Source organism: Neolamprologus brichardi, chromosome 17 (genome assembly GCF_056152115.1).
Source record: "Neolamprologus brichardi isolate AB-2024 chromosome 17, ASM5615211v1, whole genome shotgun sequence".
In the NCBI taxonomy this organism is placed as follows: Eukaryota; Metazoa; Chordata; class Actinopteri; order Cichliformes; family Cichlidae; genus Neolamprologus; species Neolamprologus brichardi.
Window position 1 is genome coordinate 29,894,610 of NC_142120.1, and position 21,206 is coordinate 29,915,815.

The following is a 21,206-nucleotide window of genomic DNA, read 5'->3' on the forward strand; positions in this document are numbered from 1 at the left end:
GTCAAACAACATTCGCTAGCTGCCTAATAAGCTACCTGGAGAACCTTGCACGATCCCTATTATACCATAGATCTGCACTTTAATAGCACAGCTTAAATTCTTATACACACTATGAACTATGTAGAGTGAGGTCTATCCCGCACAGTATGGAAAATATCTATCCAGCTACTGTATCTGTCAGTCTATCTAGCTATCATTTGTAAATGCAGACAGGCAGGGGGCGTGCAAAGGCCACCGGAGAGCAGCCAGAGCTGTATCTGCACAGGCTGAGGCTGCTGGCAGAGGAAAAGTGATCGTGGCAGAGGAGAGATGTAGCAGCGCTGCTCGGTGGGACTCTGTGGCCAGCCGTCTGTCACTTCTTTTAAAACCAGAAATTGTTTTTGTCAGACATTACCGTGAATGGGAAAGATTGAATGCATCTTATAGCACAGTGGCGCCGTGTGAATGTGTCGCGTAATGCGACCGAGAAGGATTGCCTCTCGGGGGAAATATTTATGTTTCGGGACGGTTTTGTTGGAGTAGCTAGTTGCTAGCGCTGGGCTAGCGACTGTGCTGGCTACTTGGAACGTATTCTGCAAGGATGATTCGGTGGATACGACAGCAGCTGGTAAATGAAACCGCACGTCCCATCTTCTTCATACATACCGCTTTCCTCTTATTAGTTCGCCACAGCAGCCAGCCTCCTTACGTATTGTAAGGCTTAGCCCGCGGAAAGCAGAATAAACTTTATTTAGAGAGCAAGCTAACCTAGCCAATTAGCTGTTGCTGATGTGTTCAAAACATTCCATTTCCCCTTAATGACAGTCAGGTGTAGGTTACGTTAGCTAACAATTACCTTATCTGCTAGCTGTCAGTAACAAAGAGTTTAGACCTCAACAAGGGACATTGGTTGAGTTCAAATTTGAGCTTGAGGTATAAGTTTGGTTCGAACTTTGATAGCATTTTAACAACTGTCGGGTGATTTCCGTTACTAAATGCACCTGAGAGTTAACTACCTTAACACTAGCTAACTGGCTAACAACGTCAAACTTGGCAAAGTTATAAAGCGTCTCTGGCTTGCTTTTATCTAGTGTTAATGCACAACTTTCGCTTAGACTGAGCTCAGTTTCAAATGTTCTATTTAATGTTTGTTCAGGGGACTAATAAACTATCTTTAACTGAGCTAGTTAAGACGTAAGCCTCAACACTCGAGGGTAATAATTGACGTTAGCTTGTGTTATTTTAACTTTACTTCGGCCCACTTCTTTGTTCCCTGCTTTCGTTACATGATCTATATCTGTATGTATTATTTGAAATTGAACTGATTTGATTCGTCACACCGCATCCTGTTTCTGCTGTAATCACCTGTTGTTTGTCTGCAAACATGACGGTCGCATTGACGGGCGAAGGCATCAGTTAAACCACAATAGTGGCCCGTTTTGGTACAGTAGAAAGAACGAGTTCTGAATTATGGCTAAAGAAAGCTACAGTGTCACGGTGCTTGTGGCTGTAATCATGAAGGTCTGTGTGGTCATTTCACTGTGTTTAAGCAGAGTTGGGATAAGAAGCACATTCAGTGATCGGCAAATGAGAGTGGCGTGACCAGTGGTGAAGAGCCATGTGAATGAATGAGTGATTGCATATTATGAGATTAGCCACACACAAACTGTTGATGTCACCATGTCTACTGAGTTTAATCAGTGTTGGGGGTGTTTTTGACCTCTCCCCGCTCACTGTGCACTCTCTGTAGTTAAGGTTAAGTTAAAGTGACACTTATTAAATTTTATGAGTCATGCTCAGCTTCAAGTTTGCCTGTTTAAAAAAAAAATCATTTTTGCTTTTGGAGATTAAGAGCACCACAGAGAGTTAGGCGTCTATTTAGAAATGGTACATAGCCTCCTCCTAATTTAAGATAGCTCAGCTCATTTGACCCATCCCGCCTAATTGACCTGGCTGCTTAATTAAAAGTGTAATTAAAATGCATCTTAATACAGCTGGCCTAATGAAAAAGTTTGTTGAGGGGCATTAGTCTGACCCAAATATCAGCTGGACGGTAGAATGGGGATGTTTGTTCACTCATACTATTTATCAGCTCTTTCTGATGGAATGAAGGGGGAGAGAGATGTGACGGTTTTCATTGTAAGTCTTGGTTCAGTTACACTATAAAACAAACCAGAAATTAAAGCACAAGGAATGGTAGCAAAAAAGCAAAGTCTTTGACATACTAGTTTGCAAGCCTGAAAACTGGGTTTTCTAGATGTCTTTATGGAGACTTAAAGTCTGTATGTTATTGCTGACAGATATTAAAAAGACTGGTATAAGTCTTCCTGAGGTTTTGTATATAGTTTAAGTGCACTATGAGAGAAGTATTTATTGAATTACCCTTGCTTTACCAAGTCACGTTAATCATGATATAATCATGAAAAATAGAGCAACTATCAAGAGCGCAAATGAGCAAAAGGAAAAAAAACATCTGTCTATACTACTCATCTGTAGCCCATTGAGTAAATGGGAGTTTCCTACATTTTTTTGAGTGTCATTCAGGCTCTTTCCTGGATATTGCTGCAGCAGCCCTTGTAATAATCCACTGACACCCAGCAATAAAACATCCTTATGTGACCCATGATAAAATATCATTCCTTACTCTCTAGCCCTGCTCTGACTACTCTGTTGCTGTGGGTTGCACAACAATATATTTTTTTCTAATATTTTATATTTGGTGATGTAGTCCATCAGTTTAGCTTATATGCAGTTTATTTTATTGTATTGCTGTTGTCATCAGTCTTATGTTTAAAACTAGTACCCACTGTACATGAGTACATACTGTTTATTGCCCCCCCCCCCCCCCCCTTTTTTTTTTTTTCTCTTTACAACCACCTCACTTTTTTGTTAACATTTCCATTTAGCTCATCACGTTTGATTAAGTGCCACTTAATCTGTAATATGACCCCTTGGTTGTGTTGCGTTGCCATTATTCAGGGCTGTTTCCCCAAGGCATTGTGGGACTTGTAGGCTTTATGTGGGGACTAATTAGCTGCCAGCCTTCAAATTGATGGGGGTATAGAGTCAATGGGTCAAAACAAGCTGATTTCAGCTTTATAGTTTTTAGTTATAAGCCTACTTTTATCTTCATTTTCAGTGGTATAATGTTCAAAATATATTTAAAGCATATATGGTTACGTGAAGGTGTTTAACTCAAAATTGTGAGGTACACCTGGTAGTGGTATTGAAAATTGAGTAAACCCAGCAGGAGTAATAGTATCTGTTACTCATCTGTTACTTGTATCCATCCACTCTCAGATTGGCAAGCAGTTTTCAGACATTTGTGCTATAGAAATAGAATGTCATAAATTACTGCACTTTTCACTCTAGACTTCACCTTAGGTGTTCGGCTTATTACCGCTGGTCCTCAAAACAACCAAACCATGTTCAACTGTTTAGGAATATTTTATTTTAAAATAAGTCAACCTCTTCATGTTATGTCTATCCAAACAAATGTCTACAGAGCCTTCATTAGATAAACTTCCTGCTGCACTGCAGAAATCTGTAATCTTATATAGCAGAGCTGCATCGGATCCACAAAATGCTTTGGCAGCTACCTTGTGAATTGAATTAGCATAAAATTAGTCATTTTTAAGCACAAATGCCAAGTTTGTGCTTGGTGCCAAATGTCAAAATTTGAAGTTTTTCTGTATCATATACAAATATACAGAATATCTTTTAGTCCTTGGGCTGTTGTTCAGGTAAAATAATTATATTTCCATAGCCATAGTCACACTAGTGGTTGCAGACTGTTGCGTGACTAAAATTGTAGGGCGGTGAGTTGTATCTATTTAACTTTGGTGTGTGTCAAGATGGCTAAAAGATGGTGTCGGTCTGTTGTTAGGTTGCAACTGAATGGGGGAAGTTGACAATTACATGCAGTTTGTTTGAAGTGTCATTAGCTTAACGCTGAACTATAGAGAAAACGGATCCTGTTAAAGCCGTAATGCTGGACTTGCAGAAGCATCGACTGAGGTGCTTCTCTCAGTGTTCTCTTTAACATGAGAACATGTTTGTTAGAGCTACGCAGGTTTTTATGTATATGGCCATCAGTCATTTTAACTGTAGTTATTGTTCACCAAGATATTGATGATCGGGTAACTTAAATGTTAGTTCCGTGACGTGCTCAGGCAATTTCCACAGTTGCCTGAAAAACTGGGTGGCAAATAGGAACAGAGTAAATCTCCAGTAACCGTTGTCTGGATTGCTCACAGCAGTTGCGTAAAGGTGTGTTAAGCATGATGTTTGCACTGTTAAAATTTGTAACTGCTTTAAGCTCTCTGTAAGGATTGACTAATTTCATTGACTCATCTGTTGCTTTTCTGCCTGTGGGGAATTTTTTGGCTTACAAAAGTTACTTCTTGGCCCCTCACCATCTGCAGTTTCATTTTCTTTAAAAAGAGAACATTAAAATATCCCTGGTTAAGAATTCACAGTGAGCTGTTGTTTGCCATTACTAATAAGACTAGAAAAGTTGCAATATACATATTGCATTTTTATACTACTACAAATAACACTTGTGTGGTAAGCCATTAAGTTAATGGTTTACTGGTTTAATTTAATCATTAAACTTTTGTCTACTTTTTCATTCCAATCCAAGACATTTTTTAATGCAGTGCTACTGGGACAAACAAGAAAACAAAATGCTTAATTCTACATACTTTCCAATCTCCAGTTGCCCATTAACTTGAAGTAAAGGACAAATATCTCACTAAGACAAATCCACCTTTTAGCTGCAATGTCTGAGTTTGTAAAGCACTTAATAAATGAGGACAGTGTGTATGTAAAAAAAAAAAAATGTATATGAAGGCATGCATATATATATATATATATATATATATATATATATATGCATGCATGCCTTCATATGTTTAGGGTTTCATGTCCTCTTTAAGATGTTCCCAACCCTGTTGCCCACTTTGTTTCAGGATCTGGTCAAATAGACCTTTGTTTTGTTTTTTAAACTGCTGCTCAGCCGTCAGTAAATGAGTGTTTGCAGACAAGTTGGTGTCTTCCCTTCAAACCGCAGACTACTTAAATAATCTACTGTGGATTTCGTTAAGCCATTGGGAAATGCACTCCCTGTCTTGTGATCGGAGGATGCCAGGGGCTCAGGGTATTTATGTTACTGAGCCCAACATGTTTTACATGTGTAAACACACATACGTAAAACATCTTGGGGCTCAGTGCCTGTGTGCCCTTTCCTTAATTCTGCAACCACTTCTTCAAAATCCTAATTGGCCATGGTGTTACTACAATGCAGAATTCAGCTTCTTCATGTACTTTCAACAATGCCTACTGAGCTGTGTATATCAAATAACTGTTGAACAACAGTTTCTTAAAGTTGCTGTAATGGTTAATTGATCAATGTTTATATCATTTTATAAATGTAAATGCAGAAAAAGAGAGAGAGACAATTTTCCCTCTTTTTTTCTCTGCCCATTTTTTTTTTTTTTTTTTTTTTTTTTTTTAAAGCTGAGAGCTAGGGGTTTGCGGTATAAACGGTATACAGTAGAAACGATATAAATTTGGCCAACGGTAGAGATTTTTACTATACCACTCTACCACGATAGTGAATGTTGATGGTGTCATCATCAAGCTGCGCCTGTTTTGGTCAAAAGCATTGCAGCGGCTGCAAACAACATTATCTGCAAATTATGCTGGGCGACAGTAATAGCAAGGAGACGATGCACTTTTGGAATATGAGGAAAGCCAAAAACTGCGCTTCCTCCACTTCCGTACCATTGATTCATTAATGCCGAATTCTCTCGCAGCCGCTCTATTCCCGTGTTGTTGCAGTATATCAATGACTAACCTCATATTGTGGATGGATCTCAGTTGTTCTCCTGACTGAAGTTTGGTCCGTTTATAGCATCCTGCTATGCAATTGCATTTGTCCCTAACCAGGAGAAACCCTCACGTTAACTTGTATCGAGTGGAAAAAAGCGTTCATCCTTCAGCTTCACTGTGCTAATGTTATGCTAACGTAGCTATTTTGCTAGCAATTACGTAGGACATCATTATACACCAGCTAGACCATCTTTAGTAACCCTACAAACGTCACTGCTTAGTTTTCTGTCTTCATTTATGTTGGAAGTGATAGCAGAGCTGTACGTTTTAATTTTTTCAGATATCTCTCAGTCAGAACATGGCATATCATGTTTAGGTGGAAGCTAGCAAGCTAACTTCCTGCTAACTTCTAACTCTGTTGAATTTAATAAATTCTGTTTTCATGGATGCCTGGATGTTAAACTTAATTGTTACACCTGGTAAAGCAGCAACGCTGATCATTTTAATAAAGATGAAATAATTTAGACAGTTTTTAACTCTCAGTGATGCCGCAGTGTTTGTTTGACTTTGGGACCTGAAGCAGACGGAGTTTTGGACCCAGATTACTCCGCGAGGCTCCTGACTATGGTAGCCGTAATGCTCCGACAATTCATCAGGCGGTGCGGCTTCGTAGCTTACCAAAGTCGTACTAAAACATTTTTGAGTGCCGTGTACTACATAAAATCTGTTTGAGGTCAGTAAGCACAACCAGAATTCATACATAAGGCACACTGTCGATTTTTGAGAACATTAAAGGATTTTAAGTGTGCCTTATAGTGTGTAAAATACGTTATACAGAAGAAAAGAATATATCGCAATATACAGTATATCATTACCGCACATGCTTCAAATTATACCGTGATATAGATTTTAGGCCATATCGCCCAGCCCTACTGTGAGCAAATAATACAAAAAAATAAATGAAGAATACTGAAAATATTATTTCCACAAGTGGATAACTGATTTTATGCCATCACCTGCATTGCCCATTGGCTGAGTTACTGTATGACAAAGTCATATGAGCTAAAGGCTAACAGGTGTTCTGTTATTCAGTCATTGAACTGCATGTGCTGCATTAATTTTCACAACGGTCAGATGGGAGAAAGATGAAGAGACTGAGAACATTACAAAGATGGGTGCTAATGGTTTACATGTGTCCCTGAACAGAGGTTGATCTTTCTGGAAGTGTAGTGACGTGACCCAGATACATTCCTTTTTGTGTGGTCGGGTGTGCGTATTGCGTCACTTACATTTGTGAATAATAGGAAACGCCTCCTTTAGTCGTCTGTGTACAGCAGTTGGGTGGGGTTTGTCAGACCAGTCAGCGCCAGAAAATCTTAGAAATGTCACTCGTTGAAAAGTTCACCTTGTTTGTCATTGGTGTTATTTTTCTTACATGTTGAGGGTGTAGTGACTATCAAAGACTTGCCAGAATATGCTGGAGATTTGAATTGCTCAATCTGAATGTAAATATGTTAGAGGTACGTTTTAAGTAGCATGTTTATGAAATATTTGCAAGTGACTTTAAACAACAAGTGCTGCTTTAAAAAGAAATGGAATGCTTTAAATGTGAAATTTTAATATGCAACTAAAACATGAAAGGTTGTTATGTAATTACATACAGTTCAACCAGAGTATTTTAGTATGGAAGTTAGCTTTGGACAGATTTATGTTGGAGACAGATTGCAATTAGAACATGGCCTCAAATGCATGTCAATGTCCTGCAGTTTGTTTATGCAACAGAGGGAATTATGAATGTATGGTGCACAATTCTGTTGCAGTATTATAACAATGTGTCTGAAATATATCAAAAACTGTCTAATCATATCCTCCACTTATATCACAAACAATGAGCAGACTAGCCTTGAGTCCAAACACAGCACTATCCTGAACACAACACAGCAAACCCTGAAGCAGATGAGGTACAGCACGATGCCTCATCGTTCTCACCTGACCGATATGTGTCGCCACTCATACAATACTACCACATAAGTGCCAATGTAGGAAGACAAGAAGTCAAAAGTGGAAGCAAAGACTTTCAAGTTTTTTGAACTGTTGCAACATCTCCCTCTGTATATCTGAGGGAGATATCTCTGAGCTTCTGTACTGAAATATCATTATTATGGCAGTAAAAACCATCATGATCATACCCTCATGTCTTCAACCCAGATGCAGCAGCCAAGGTAGAATGCAGCAGGTCAGAAAAAATTGAGGTGCACAATATGAACGTGTCTGTGTAGTTCTCAGTTAATAACAACATGGAAGTCTAAAGAGCTTGAAAAGCAGGTTGTTTTTTAAAAAAAGATGTTTTTCCTCATATTTAAGAGGCTTCTTCATTTCTAAGTCCAAGGTATTTATCTCTAGTTGAGGTTGTCACTTAGGAAGTGGTTGTTGACCCACTATTGGTTGTGTTATCACATAAGCCAAGATGTGAAAAAATGCATTGGCCATTACCATCATGATTTCGGGTCAAACCACTGTGACACCTTGCCCCACCCCTATTATGTGACCTACTGAGGTCACCTGATGTGAGTGGGGGTTAAGGCACCTGAGAATAGATCTCAAGACTTATCAGTCCAAAAACCGAGAAGATATATGGTTTGTAAGAGGAATAAAAGAAACCATCTATGCCACTCACCGAACAGAGTTGGTGGCTTACGATACCAATGGTCAGCGACCTACAATCCAGTCTTGAGATCCCTTCCCAGGTCCCTCACCCCCCACTCACTGATGACTATATCTTTATGGTAAGCGGGATTTACACCAGCTGTTCTGATCTAGTTATTCATGCCTTACCATATTGTTTGCAATAAGGCTTGTCTGCATCCAAGTTGATGGCATTGCTTGTAAAGTTGTTTTGCTTTCATAAATGTGTTATGTTGTCTAACTGTCTGAAAAAGTGAAAATGATTTGACTCTAGGGCTGTGCGATATGACCAAAATCTCATATCCCGATATAAGACATCTATCGTCCAGATAACGATATAAATCACAAGAATGTAACATTTTCTGTGAATCTCGGGCAGCTCGGCGTCATGTACGTGGAGTTGAGTGTTTTAACCGATGCATGAAACGATACATTTTTAGACATAAGTTGTAACGGACGCCTTTTTTTTTTTTTTTTTGGAAGTATTTATTACACGGCATGCTGCGGGGAAAAGAACATACAGTCATCATAAAACAAGGAATGCCACATTGCCATATTCTCACTCTTGATATGTGTATTTACATTCTGTAACAGTAGCATCGTGTCTGGTATTGCTTCTCTTTCTGTCTCTTACTGTAAAATCTATCAAGCCCCAACCTAAGCTGTGCTGCACTCGACAAAATAACAGCCCACAGAGAAATCACTTTACACTCCCAACTATACAGCAGCTGAAACCACAATGAATAAAAGCACAAAACGTTGCTCCAGGTGGACTTTAGTGCGGTGTAGACTTGCAGTGGTTTATCACACCGCCAACAGTATTAAATAACTTGGTTTAAAATAAGATCATAATATTGCAATGACATCATTAACTGCAATTTTATAGTTAGTGTGGTGTTGAAGTGATGATGTTTTAAATCTGGGTAGCTATACAGTTTTGTTTTGTTTTTTTTTGTTTGTTTTTTTTTAACCTTTCCTTACACTTGTCTGGTGTTTCTGCCTCACCCTTTTCTCCCTCAGGGCTTTGACCCCCCTCATCAGAGTGATACCAGGACAGTGTACGTAGCTAACCGTTTCCCCCAGAATGGCCACTACATACCACAACGCTTTGCCGACAACAGAATCATCTCATCCAAGGTATGTTACAATTATGATCTTAAAATTTGTGTCAAAAGTGCAAGGGGAAAAAAAACCCTCTTGATATGAACGCTAACATTTTGCAGTCACAGCAACTATGGCTACAGAAAATTTGTCATTGAGAGAAACTCTAAACTCAGTCTGGTTTCGAACACCAGTGTTGACCACTGCTAAATACATTAGTGTGTATCTCTGGTGTGGTAGGAGAGAGATAAGCTTAAAGTGTGATTTGTTGATAACAGGATTAGCACAGACAGAAAACTTGTGTGTTGGTGAGAGGCTAAGTTGGTTAGCTAGAGCACTGGCAAGACAAAAGGATAACAAAGAAAAGGAGCTAGGGCCTGCCTCCAGCAATCATGACTGTCATTGATTAGCCGGTAGATTAAATGATTGACGGGAAGGTTAAAGCACCTGCTTTAGTCAGGCATTGATTTCAAACTGATTTTGGATAAGGTTAATTCTGCCATTCGTGTGTACTCATACAGTTAGGTCCATATGCGTTTTATGTTTTTCCTCTTTACACAGCAATAGAATTTTTTTCAATTAAGATTAGCTTGAAATGCAGAGCTTTGATTCAAAGGGTTTAACAAAAACATTGCATTAACTGCTTAGTAATTACAGGTATTTTAACATATGGTCCCCATTTTCAGCTGCTCAAAAGTTATTGGACACGCAACTGACAACCAGTTTCCGGCGAGGCTTCATTATTTTATGTTAAATGGGGGTGACGTATATTGGCTGTTGATTCCAAATATTCAACTTGTATATTATAGCTTGTCGATGGAACTCCTAAAATGAGCTTGTGATGTATGCGACACACACACTCACCGTTTTTGCTCACGATCACGTTTTTATTTATAATAACAATGCGCCGTGACAGCTCGCCCCGGTCCAGCCCTTTCAGGAGATGAGAAGAACTTCAGGAGGGGCCATATCTACAATCTAGTACAATAACCCAGGCACTAGCACAGGCATGTGTGGGTGATAGTGGAACTGGGCTGCTAGTGTTTACTGATGATGTGACTGCTGATAGAAGCAGCAGGATGAATTGTGAAGTGTGCAGGGCTATACTCTCTGAGCAGAGAGTATCTCAACACAGCATTGATGATGTCCATAGGATCCAGAAGTCATTGACAGCAAAGGATATTCATTCAAGTATTAAAAATTCCTGTAATTTAAAATTATGCTTCTTTACTTCTGAGCCTATGGAAATTTGGGACTTGATTCAAGTCTTGATTGTTGGATTTTAAAATCCATTGTGGTGGTGCAGAGAGGTAAAACTACCAAAACTTTCATTCTTCAGAAACTTATGGACCTAACTGTCTGTAGCATTTTATCTTAATAAAGTAAGACAAAGACTTAAACGGCACATTTATTGAGTAAATTACACAGAGCAACCAGTAATCAGTTTATCTGAAGCACACTTTAACTCAGCACAGCTGCTGTACTCCTTTATCTCAAGCTCCAATTTGGAAATGCCAGTGAACACTATAGCCATAGACGAGACCTTTTACAGGGGTAATCAGAATATCATTTAACTATATTATTGTATTCATGTAAGGTCTTAAATATGGCCAGTATAAATATGACACAGTAAAAGTGTTTTTTTTTCTGCTCTAATAAACAGTTGCTACAGTAGTTTGAATACCTCCAGATACACTATCTATGTATTTGCAATTCAATTCCTCTGTTTTACTTAGTAAAAAAGAACCTTTAGTAGCAATTATTCTGTCCCAGTAAACCCTGAAAGATGTTTGCTTTTTTTTATTTCAGTATACAGTTTGGAATTTTGTCCCCAAGAATCTGTTTGAGCAGTTCAGAAGGATAGCAAACTTCTACTTCCTCATTATCTTCCTTGTACAGGTAACGGCACACAAATGCATGTGAACACTCCTTGACGTATTTCCTTCTCTTAATACAAATGCCTGTGCTCGTTCTTGTGCTTGTGCTTCCGAGCATTGAGTGACTCATCGACTTCTAGGTACCAGAGCAGAGACTGGTCTGCCTCTGTATGAAAGCGACACACTTACTCACTTAGTAATATGTGTGTCTTTGCAGCCAGCCCTAAGCATTAGGCCTTCACTGTGCATCAGTCATTTTATGCTGAAGTAGGATTTGGCTTTCAAATTTTTAGCCTTCTGATTTATTCTGCACTGTGTAGTGAAGCCAAAGCAATCGCCTTGACTCTGTCTATTTCACCCACTCAACTTGCCAGTGAGGCTGAAGTCAGCTTAGCCTCAAATCACTGAGAGAGGGGCCTCTTTTCATCTAAGATGGCCAATTTGACCATTTAAAGATTGCTTTAGATGGGTTTCTAGATGACTGGTGAATTCTTCTGTTAGTGTAGCCATTTACAGAAAGTGTTTGTTAAAGTGTTAAGATATCTTTTCCTTGAGGCGTCTTCCTTTTAAGCAAAGTTTCACTTTACATTCAGTGTTGCTTGCCTAAAGCCTTTGTGGTTACGCTTGAAACCTAACAAATGTTGCACATTTTCCTTACATGAAAAGTTTGCAGTGCATTTGTTTTTTTATGAACATGCATTGTTTACATTCATGTTGCTTTCTTTCTCATTTGTCTGCTCAAGGATTTTTTTTTTTAGAGTAATTATTATTATTTTATTTTTTTTATTGGATGACTACTTCCACCTGTAGATTAGTGCAACAGTGTGAAAGAGTTGCCAGAAACCTGCTTATGAAAACCCCCGCAATCCAAAACTAATATCCACTAATAAAAGCACTGCTCAATGGCACTAAACCATTTTAGCTTGGTCTTCAGTTTCACACACTTTGCTCAGCATTTCATTGTGATTATTAAGACCAGGATATGGGGTGAGGAAATATAATATCCCAGTGACCCTGCTTACAAAGACAGTAGTTCAAAAGTGTGTGTGAGACTTATTCTTATCTGATCGTTGACCTTTAAGGGAAGTTATACGGGTTTCCTGTTTATGCACATTGGCCACTACTTCTGTCGTATTTTTCAAGTTGCTTGTTGTTGCAAAAACCACTACCACTTTTACAGTCCCTTTTTTAGTTTGGCAGCATCTCTAAACTCTCTGTTTTGTATTTTTCTTTGAAGTTAATGATAGATACGCCAACTTCCCCAGTAACCAGCGGCCTGCCTCTGTTCTTTGTGATCACAGTAACTGCCATAAAACAGGTGAGAACATAACCACATAGCGGCTTCCTCTTCCTCATGAAAATGTGGAACAAACATGCATGCGTCATCAATGATTATTGTCTATTTGTAGGCAAAGCTCAAAGCTTTTGTTGTTGTACAAAGCACATTTGAAATGATAAAGTATTGATTGAGAACATTTGAAGCATTCCCGCTTCTGACATTAAACAAGTTTGTTTAGAATAACTTGTTAAATTTGGTGGCCACTTCTGTTGATCAGTTTCTAGTAGTGCTACACATGCCACACACATAACCATAGTCAGTAAATAAGATTATTTTAACCAGCTGCCATCTGCAGTTTGTAACTGGTTGTGTTTCACAGGGCTATGAGGATTGGCTGAGACACAAGGCTGACAATGAGGTGAATGGGGCTCCAGTGTTTGTGGTTCGCAGTGGAAGTCTGGTCCAGACGAGATCCAAGAATATCAGGGTAAGATCATCAAAGTTGTAAAGGACCTTAATCATGCCAGTTATTCGAGGTTAGAAAGAATTTCTTTGGTCCAAGAAAATTAAGGTATCAAAAAAAGCTTTTTGCAACTCCTAACGAATCGATGTAACTAACTTTAGCTTGGATGTTATAGTGTCATTTCTTTAAATTTGTTCCCATCTAAAGCTTATAAATTCACTCTAATACCTAATTTCCCGTGGTACAGTATGTGGACACTCAGAGACCTGTTCATAATTCAAATAAACCCTGAAACGGTGATGTGATTCTGTTCTATGTCTAATTGTATTTGTATAACTAGCTGCAGCATTTGCCCTTCAAACACTGTGTCATTTTATACCTCAGCATGTCTGGTAATGGTGGTTGTGTGATGATTATAGGTTTTTCCTGATCTTATCCGACACCATGGAAACACTGTGGGTTGCATGTCTGGGGTCATCACTAAAGACATCTCTAAATGTGTACTTTAGTAAAAGAATAAATTAATCACTTCAGGGGTTTTTTCCTCACAGGAAACTAGGTGCCAACAGGAGAAATTGTTTAATCTAATACAAAGGATGACTAGTTGCTTTGTGTTTGGTGTTAGTTTTGGTGCGAGTTAATTGTCCTCAATCTATGGAGAACTACATCGCTTCTAACCTGCTACTCACAAACATCTAACTGCATAGCTTCTATTAAATAAGTAAAATATGTAGTGTTGTATTACTCTGAAAAGACAAAAAGCTAAAAATTACAAACTGTAATATAACAATTAAACGTATTGTCTAGAGTGTGAACAATACAGAGTTTTTGTTTGATTTCTGTTCACACACAGAACATTTGAAACACTCCCAGCGAACTAAAATGCTTCACAACACTTCACTAACCAGTGAGAATGCTCACTACACTTCTTGGCCAGGCTCTGGAGTAGTAGATAACATGGAGAATGTACCTCTAACATTTCCATTTACCTAGGCAAATTTTCAGGCAAAATGGTATTCTTTACGTCTTTATGTGGTACCACATCCTCAAAGCACACCTGACTACAGGACGGCGTGTAGCTCTTGCAGCGTGCGCCTAGTACCTGGGTCACATTGACATCAGAACACATTGTCACAATACAAAAACGGCTCTGGAGCTTGTTTAGAAGCAGAGTGAGCCAACGCCCTCCAAAGGGTCCAACTGTGAGTGTTTTCATGTACGCTAAAGAGCACAGAGGTCAAAAACAACCAAAAATGAACACATTTGCAAATTTCGATAATAGTTGCACCCCAATCATTTTTAACTTGCCTACAATATATATTTTTTAACAAAGTCATTTAGCTATTTAGTTTTAAACATTTTTAGATTTCTAAAATATTTGTGTGTGTGTGTGTGTGTGTGTGTGTACTTATTTTTTCTCCTATCTGTCTGAAAACGTGTGATAATATTGCCTAAGTGATGCTAAACGTATTTTAACTCAATTAAACATCACCGTAAATGTGTGAATACAATTATTTGACAATCCAACTGAAATATAGTGAAAAACTGAACAGACTTTACCCCGTGCCTGCTTCTGTCTATTCATCTAGGTGGGAGACATCGTCCGTGTGGCTAAAGATGAAACGTTCCCAGCAGACCTGGTGTTACTGTCGTCAGATCGTCCAGATGGCACCTGTCACATCACCACAGCCAGTCTTGACGGAGAGACCAATCTCAAGGTCTGACAATAATATGAGTGGTGCTGTTAAACATACTTGGAGGTGTTTAAATCTCTTTAGCTTTGTCACTGTGAGTTTTCAGAAGCTATTTTCACCCTCTTTTCTTTGTCGCAGCTCAAGCAAATACTAGATTTTTGCTTTGTCGAAGTGACACTTTTTGTATATTTCTGTTTGGGTCATTTAAAGTATTATTTACATAAAAAAATAATATTGAATTTCAGTTGTTGCAAACGTGCTGACATGAATGCATGGCTAATAACCTAGTCAGGAAAATGTGAAACCAATTTTATAAATCGTCTGTGATCTGAGTCACTGCAGTGAGTAATTGCTCGTACCAGTGATGGTGTTGATATACAGGAAGGAAAGTTGCCGATATTGCTGAGAGTCAGACATCATAAGTATAATGGCCTGCATATTAAAGCCCTATGGATGGAGAGCCCCACACTGAGCCTCATTCATTAGCAGCTTATGGAAACAGTTTACATAGAATAGGAGTTCTTTTTTTATTTTATTTTTTTAGAAAACTGAGTTTAGTTCGAACTTGTTTGTGTCTGGCATAATAATGATCCCAACTTTGAGAGTGTGCTGAGTTTTTTTTGTTTTTTGTTTTTTTTTTTGCTTTTCCTCTCATTTTATCTGTGAGTTTTTACAGTGTTTTTCTGTTATAATTTTCTCATTGCTCACTCAGAAAACCACATTTGTCCCACTTGAAGCAATGCTTCCCGGCCATCACTAATTAAACTGTTGTGTGTGTGTGTGTTTTTTCTAGACCCATTACTCTGTGGCTGAGACATCAGTGTGCCAGTCAGTCTCCCAGCTGGAGGCATTGCAGGCTGTGGTGGAGTGTCAGCAACCAGAACCTGACCTGTACAGGTAATCGTCAATTAAGTGTACATATCCTTCAAGATAAATCTAAGGGTGTATTGTGTGGATTCAGACAACAGATGTTTAAAAAAGGTACTTAGTCCCATTAAACCACATAAGAAAAAAAAGCAACAACAACTTTCTGGGTAACTAAAGCAGTCAGAGGGTTATGTAACTATTTGAAAAAGCTGCTCAGAAAAAAACATGTTTACCAAACGTCTGAAGAAAATCTCGTAATACATGAACAAGGCATCTCTCCATATGTGCAGGTGCAAAAGTAAAAAATATAAATGGTTGCAAGTGCATGTGGATACTTAAATCAGAGGAAGAATTGCCAATAATCCGGAGGTATGAGGGCAGATGCACCAGCTTGGGTTGTGTTTGGGTGGAAAAACCTGATTGAGTATACGGTCTTAAAAATTCCACTATGATAGCAACCTTTCCTGTCTGTTTGAGAAACTAAAATCTGAACTGTTACCATTCTTTTGACTATTAGAGAGGAATGCACATTGTGTCTGAAAACCTTTTCAATGTGGGATCCTATTTGATAAAGTAGCTCAAGAATTGCCTGCGAGTTAATGTTCAACTTGAGGTTGGTGGATGGAAAAAAACAAAACAAAATCTAGCCAGGAAATTATTGTCACAAGACCACAGCTGAACTTTAAATGTAGGATGAAGATTATTCAGTATTTATCAATCATAAGATGTAAAATGTTTCGTCATGCTTGGACAAATGGCTTCATTATGTAACTCACCATAGGCCTAATTTATATTCACAAAGCACTGATTTATGTTGACTGTCCATTAGGGTGTTTTTTCTTTGTTGTTTTTTTTTTAAGATCTTTATTGTAACTTGTCTTTTTTTTTGTGGCATCTTGAATGTAGAATATATAGATACAGTATTAGAGGTCCATTACATTACATTTGCTGCTCATTATCACAAAAATGCATAATAATAAAAAAGAGAGCTTTTTTGTTGTCTTTTTGGGAAAATGCATTTGTTTCTTTATTATTTTTATTATTATTATATATTATTAAAATTGCATCTGTCACACATTGGATCGATCTAGTCTGATCAAAATTGAATCTCTGAATGTCAGCTTTCTCTTTTCTGTTTGTCATTTCTTCTAAGTGCTCTATGAGTCACAAAGCTTCCTTAAGCTGCAGAGGCATTAATCCAATTACTTAAATATGTCAGAGAATGGTGGATGGATAAAAATATAAACATAGGCTTTAAAGTAATTTGGTCATCACAGTGCATGTAAGTCTCAGGTTTTCTGTTCTTTCCTGAATTTTTCCTTTTACTTTGTGCATGCAAACAGAGTATCCTGTTTGGTTTATCAATCCACTTAACTCTGTTTTTTCTTTCGTTCTTCTTTTTCCCAGATTTGTTGGTCGTATGACGGTGACTCAGCATGGGGAGGAGATAGTTAGGTGAGATGAGTTTTCTGTCTGTTATAGTACCTATAGCTATAAGCACTAGAGCTAATGATACAGCACCATTAAAAGAGAGTGAACATAAAAAAATAAATGAAAATTGTTACTTAAATATGGAGACTGCGCATTCATTGTAAGATGCATAATGTCACTGGATACAGATACAGATGTATTTTTCTCTTGTTTGTATTTGTCAGACCGCTGGGTCCAGAGAATTTGCTGCTGCGAGGGGCCAGGTTGAAAAATACTAAAGAAATCTTTGGTGAGTCAAAATAAAAGGAACAAAAATAAAAGGTTCAGCAAAGCACAAACTTCACGTAAGAATGAGGCCGATTAAGAATTCACATTTTTTGCTACATTTGGAAGTATGATTTACCTTTTTGTGCTGTTGCAGGTGTGGCTGTTTATACAGGCATGGAGTCCAAGATGGCACTCAACTATAAATGCAAGTCCCAGAAACGCTCTGCCGTAGAGAAGTAAGCTATTTTATTATTGCTTTTTAAGATGTGCTTAATGAAGTCTCCAACTTAATATTTCCCAATGTTCACGATGTCAGGTCCATGAATACCTTCCTCATCATCTACCTGATCATCTTGCTGTCCGAGGCCATTCTCAGCACCATCCTAAAGTACGCCTGGCAGGCTGAGATCAAATGGGACGAACCTTTCTACAACCAAAAGACAGAAGCGGAGAGAAACAGCAGTCCGGTTAGTCTGCTTTGTTTTTACGACCAGAGGAATGCATTCTTATTGATCTGTTTTTGTGAAGACTGCAGGCTATCGGCTCCAGAGATTAGATGAGTTGAGATTTTAGTTGACATTCCACTTCTTCTCTCTGTTTACATTTGCACCCTGCGCTGTCCTTCACTTTCTGATCCCCGTAAAAATTATAAGGGGCCTATAATATAATGTAGATGTAAATTAATTAATGGTAAAGATTCTTTGAATTGACATGCACAATACGTCCACAAAACTACTTGTGTTAGTGTTTCTAGATTTTGTGACAAGACACTAGAAAGGAAATGCCTGTCACTGGGCCAGCCTGCCAGCCTATCAGCCAACCTGCCAGCAGTAATCAGTCACGGGGAACAATAGCCCTTATGTATTGAGACAGCAAGAGATTAAAAAAAAAAAATCATAGTTGTGCACAAGCCGTCCTGCTTCCTGGACACACAGGAAAAAACCCAGGAAATAATAAAGCTCTTGTAAAGTCTGAACTCTTTCTAATATCCTGGTCCAAGGATAGCTAAACGTATATTTGTAATATTAAATCACACATTTCTGAGAGTCTTTCTTGTGTCTATAATGCAGACAAACGTATATCTAAGTCATTAATTATAATTTCTTTATTTTAATTAGCATGTTAGTCAGGCTCACATAAAGGCTTATACAGTGCAAACATGGCTTTTAATAGCTGGTCATATGTTCAGTCTGTGCTCCTTATCCTTTCCTGTCAGTTAAATAATCAGTCCCTTAATGTCAGTGAATTACCTCGCCTACTTTGGTTTCATTATTCTGTATATGGCTGAGATATATGTAAGCGGATTTATCGAAAGACAGTCTTAATATTCTCCTGCCTTTTTTTTTTTAATGCTTCGCTCATACAGTTTATATAATTTCTCTTTCTTGCAGCAGTGCAAACGACTTGCACGTATATAAATTTACTTTATACTTTTCATTGTACTGCTCTCTTGTCCTCTCTTTAAATAAAAAAGAATCTGTCATGTTCTTTCAGATCTTAAAGTTCATCTCAGACTTTTTGGCTTTTCTGGTGCTCTATAACTTCATCATCCCTATCTCGCTCTACGTTACTGTGGAGATGCAAAAGTTCCTTGGCTCTTTTTTCATTGGCTGGGATTTGGACCTTTACCATGAGGAAAGTGACCAGAAAGCTCAGGTCAATACCTCTGACCTCAATGAAGAGTTGGGACAGGTATGAAAGAGGAATGAAGATACCTATGTATGCATATTACAAAGCACACCCTGAACATGGATATGCATGGATATCCTGCTGTATCATCTGAGTTTTAGTCTTGTATATAAAAATAGCATATACTGTAAAATATTTTACATTTATATGAAATATCATGTATTTTTAGTAATTTGGAAATATGAACCGGTTTGAATCGGTGAATTCCATTTATGTACAAATTCAGTATACAGCATACAACTGTGCCGACTTTAATGGTTAGTGTACTTCTGTGAGCATCTGTGTGTTTCTGTTTTTCAGGTGGAATATGTGTTTACTGATAAGACAGGCACACTAACAGAAAATGAAATGCAGTTCCGCGAGTGTTCGATTAATGGAACCAAGTACCGGGAAGTTAATGGCAAACTTTTACCAGAGGGAATGACAGACGACTCACCAGATGGTTCTATGCCTCCCCTGGTATTGCATATATATATATTGCAGGCTTGGTTCTTTTCTTTTTCTGTTTTTTTTAATAACATGCTGTGTTTGTATCCATCAAGAAAAGAGAGAGAGAGAAAATAAAAAATTATGTCTCATCTTTCCTTCCAGATGGGTGACGAATTGTTATTTCTCAAGGCAGTGTCACTTTGTCACACAGTTCAGATCAGCTATGACCAGTCAGACTGCCTGGCTGTGGGAGGAGACCCATTCTCCCATGCCAACGGGTTCTCTTCCAATTCCATGGAGTACTACGCCTCTTCACCGGATGAGAAAGCTTTAGTAGAGGCAACAAAAAGGTAAGATGACACTCGAGCTTCCTCTTCTGCAAGTTTCAGGTTCACAGGTTAAAATTTATGCACAAAAGACAGACTGTTTTTTGCGTTGTGATGTTAGACATTAAGAGCTGGTGGTTACACCGGACTGCAGAGGTTGCGACACAGGAAATGTGTAAATTGTAGTCTGCATCCCAGTAATGCCACAACAAAACTTCTTAAAGGACTTTATTAATTTAAGGATTCCTCAAATCTTTCTTAGTCTTCTTTAAACTTTAAAGATGAGTTTTGTTTTGTCTGTGCCTTTATAGATGGGTCAGTGATTGGCACTGGCACCTCACAGCAAGGTACCTAGTTCAAATCCCAGCTGGGGTCCTTTCGTGTGGAGTAAACACGTTTTCCCTGTGGCAGTGTCACTTTCCTCCAGATACCAGTGACATGCATGTTAGGTTAATTGGTGATATCCTAAATTTGCTGTGGATGTGATGTAGAATAGGTGCAGTCTAAAGTGCTGAGAACTGGAAATATGCTATATAAATGAAAGTGTATAAGAATCCTTGCTTTGACATGATTCATGCTGTACTGATTGTGTTAGCTGCAAAGGGAAATTTGGGGGGGAGGGGGGGACACTGAGGTTGGGCTGCTGACCACTTGTTCCTTTCAGTGTTGCAATAATACTATATGGGCAGGAATTCAATATCCAGGAAGCGATTCAAAAACCCAAGCTGACCACTGTGGGAATATGTTCTGAAAGGGCAAACGCAGTATTGTGCAGCTAAAGAAGCTGGAATCAAAACACCACCTCTAGATCTACAAGAAAACCTTGATAAATTGATCATTTCTGCATGTAGCTGTTTAGGACCAAGTTATGGTTTGCTTGTCCACGAGTGTTTTAAGGTCTACTTGGGTCAGACTGACGTTAAGTTCATCGTTGGACGTTTAGCATAAGGCTCTGTTTGGATATGTGTGTTTCTGCCCATTTTTATGAGAGCTATGTGAGTTCATCCAAAGAGAACTGCAGTGCATCAATTGCACATGCGCATGGTAATTGTTGTAAGATGTTAATATAAGTGCTGGGGTTTGCTTTATTTTTTATTTTTTCTCTCTCAGGATTGGAGTGGCCTTCACTTGCAGCAATGGAGATACCATGGAAATCAAAACTTTTGGCAAGTTTGAAAAGTATGTCACCTTGTTCATTTTTAAAATCGCAAATAACAGTGGATTGTTGTTTTTCTTAATCTCACTCAGGAGATGTTCCATGCTCTCATAGTTTTTAAAGTAAAATAA

At 38.4% G+C, this 21,206-nt stretch overlaps 1 protein-coding gene across 4 annotated transcripts in view; it reads left to right on the forward strand.

Moving 5' to 3' along the window:
• Positions 1-295: 295 nt before the first annotated feature.
• atp11b (ATPase phospholipid transporting 11B) overlaps positions 296-21,206 on the forward strand; it is a 49,040-nt gene continuing 28,129 nt past the window's right edge. For all 4 annotated transcript variants that reach the window (XM_087830574.1, XM_087830573.1, XM_087830571.1 and 1 more), the window contains exons 1-15: positions 296-607; positions 9,517-9,633; positions 11,407-11,496; positions 12,712-12,792; positions 13,133-13,240; positions 14,806-14,934; positions 15,704-15,807; positions 17,185-17,232; positions 17,433-17,497; positions 17,630-17,711; positions 17,792-17,942; positions 18,970-19,167; positions 19,465-19,623; positions 19,756-19,943; positions 21,030-21,098. In XM_087830574.1, the coding sequence (XP_087686700.1) occupies positions 581-607; positions 9,517-9,633; positions 11,407-11,496; positions 12,712-12,792; positions 13,133-13,240; positions 14,806-14,934; positions 15,704-15,807; positions 17,185-17,232; positions 17,433-17,497; positions 17,630-17,711; positions 17,792-17,942; positions 18,970-19,167; positions 19,465-19,623; positions 19,756-19,943; positions 21,030-21,098 (1,616 nt within the window). In that variant the 5' untranslated portion in view covers positions 296-580. The remainder of the gene's footprint in view (positions 608-9,516; positions 9,634-11,406; positions 11,497-12,711; positions 12,793-13,132; positions 13,241-14,805; positions 14,935-15,703; positions 15,808-17,184; positions 17,233-17,432; positions 17,498-17,629; positions 17,712-17,791; positions 17,943-18,969; positions 19,168-19,464; positions 19,624-19,755; positions 19,944-21,029; positions 21,099-21,206) is intronic.